Consider the following 2,706-nt stretch of genomic DNA (forward strand, 5'->3'; position numbering starts at 1 on the left):
CAGCGATGAAAATCGCTATCTACCATTTGTCAGCAACCGTCTCAGAGAAATCAACGAAACTTTGCAATCATGTCGATTTAAGGACCGACACGTGGAAGTCAGATATGTTCCTTCAAAGGAAAACCCGGCGGATTTGATTTCTAGAGGAATGGATGCAACAGGCTTGATAAAACGGTTTGATTTCTGGACAACGGGCCCAAAGTTTCTGAAAAGGGAAGAGGAGTGGCCAGAAACAAAGGTCAAACCGCCAGACAATGATTTGGAATTACGTACAAAAGCTATAGCCTTTTTTGTGGGAAGCAACAGTGCAGACGCAGATAAGTGTAGTACTGTCGCTGAGTTTCTAAAGCAGCGGCTGGGCAAAGACACTTTGAACTGCGAGGACTTTGATAGAGAAGAAAAGAAGATCATAAAAGAGGCCCAGATGGAAGATTTCGGAGCAGAAATTTCAGCGTGTAATAAGGCCTCTGGGAGATCTCATATCCCCAGAAGCGGTGCCTTGCAACGAAAGCAAGTTTTCCTAGATCAAGACGGGATCCTCAGGGTTGCCACGAGGCTAACCAACGCAGAGTTTTTAAGTGAAGAAATGAAGAATCCTATTGTCATGCCACGAAAACATCCTGTGACTCGACTTGTCATCCGGTCAACACATAACGACGTTGGGCACCTTGGTGTCAACAGTACCAGAGCAGAGCTTGGACGCAGGTTCTTCATTCCAAAATGCATTTCAACAGTGAAGCACGAAATTTACAAGTGCAAGGTTTGCCGGACGCACCGTCCGATTGCTGTGCAGGTTCCAACTGCACCGCTACATGTCAACCGCCTGCAGTATCGAGGATTCCCATTTGTCATGTGTGGAATGGACTTCTTTGGTCCATTTGTCATCTCTAGGAAGCAGAAAAGGTGGGGTCTCATTTTCATGTGCCTCACAACAAGAGCTATTCATTTGGAAGACTGCGTATCGACAAACGTCGAATCGTTTTTGCTAGCGTTAGAACGGTTTATTCAGCGGCGCGGTAGGCCACAAAGCATGCGAAGTGACCAAGGGACGTCATTTGTCAAAGCAGCTAAGGAACAAGACAAATCAGTCAAGGCGCTGGCAGAGGAACTAGAATGTCAGGTACAGGATAAGTGGAGAATTGACTTCAAATTTAACCCCCCTGGAGCTCCCCATTGGGGTGGTTCATGGGAAAGGATGGTTCAAGAAATTAAGAAAATCCTGATGTCAACCGTAGAATCAGTCGCGGGACTTCACCAGGAAGCCTTTAGAACATTAATTGTTCGCGTAGAAGGAATCCTCAATCGCCGACCTATCACCATCGATGAAAACGGACACTCTGTATGTCCCATGGACATTGTATCGCCGGGCAACAAAGAAACTCAAGGTTTCCCGACAGAAGCATCAACTTTGGAGGTCTTGCGCCAGGTACGTCAAGCAGCTCAGAGGTTTTGGAAGCGGTGGTACCAGTTTTACTTAGCGTCGCTGTCAGCTGACAGGAATCATGGAGGAAAAGGCCAAATCGATATAAGAAGCGGTGACACGGTCCTGCTGAAGGAAGGCAGCAATCCTCTGGTGGATTCATATATAACGGCGAAGGTCGTTGAGGTGTTTCGCTCAAACGATGGCTATGTCAGGTCAGCAATGTTGAAGACAGCAAACGGCAAGGAAGTGGTACGAGACATCCGACGTATTTCAATCATGGAGGGACCAGCTCTGGAGCGCATGAAGATGCCAGTTGTTCCACCGGCATCAGGGGGAGTGTCGCATCCAGAACTGGTAAAATCCATTGAATTGACTACTACAAATAGCGAGGCGCGTAACCAGAGTAACATTATGCAAATATGATAAAGAAAATTGCCAACGGCAGTTGCTGTAAGCAGTGACCTTATTCAAACCGGAAGTGATTTTATATATAAATGTCTGTTCGTAAAGAGTTGTTGGTTGTTGAATAAATATTCACTCGAGAAAGGCGTTATCATTACTGCTCTGCGTTCGTTATTCATTTTCAGTAGCTTTGGTCAATTGGAAATATGGTTCATATTATGCATGCCTTAAGAGCTATAAGTTATTGAAAAAGAAAAAAGCATTTTAAAAAATTATACAGGGTTCCGCGAGGATAAAATTGTTAAGAAACGTTGGTCTGATCTATAGTTTATTATTTACTACAGTTTTTGACATTTTTAGTTTAATATTTAAAGACTAATCGATAAAGAAATTGGTAGTAGTGCCTAAAGCAGACAGATAAATTATATTATACAAACATATATACAAATATATATATATTTATATATGCTTGTGTGTGTTTGTAGAATGTAAGAGTAAAGATTTGTCGCAGGAATTATTTTATTTGTTTGCTACAGCATGCTAGAAATGTCATTCGTTGTATCTTTTTAAGCGTATAATTAGCAAACAATATAGCTTCAGTTGTTTTTATATTTGAATGATACAGGAGAATTAATTGTTCTGCTTTGTTGTAATAAAGTGAGAAACAATTCAAATGAGTTCAGTAAATAGTAGTAATAGTAGAAGTAGTAGTAGTAGTAGTAGTGATAGTAGCAAGGAAGAAGTTTAATAGTAAACAGCTTAGTAACTGCATTCTTTACTTGTGTAGTTTAAGCATTTATCTCCATTTATTAGCAGCAGTGTTACTTGAAAATATTTTTGTTCGAACGACAATGCTTTTCATTGTGAATTTTTTAAAATCA

At 41.4% G+C, this 2,706-nt stretch overlaps 1 protein-coding gene across 1 annotated transcript; it reads left to right on the top strand.

Moving 5' to 3' along the window:
* The first annotated feature begins 148 nt into the window (after positions 1-148).
* On the top strand, positions 149-1,846 carry Tsp_09804 (putative integrase core domain protein). The gene has a single exon (XM_003370541.1). The coding sequence runs from the start codon at positions 149-151 to the stop codon at positions 1,844-1,846; it is 1,698 nt and encodes a 565-aa protein (XP_003370589.1).
* The last annotated feature ends 860 nt before the right edge of the window (positions 1,847-2,706 follow it).

The sequence above is a fragment of the Trichinella spiralis genome (assembly GCF_000181795.1).
Source record: "Trichinella spiralis strain ISS 195 chromosome Unknown Scfld610, whole genome shotgun sequence".
NCBI lineage: Eukaryota > Metazoa > Nematoda > Enoplea > Trichinellida > Trichinellidae > Trichinella > Trichinella spiralis.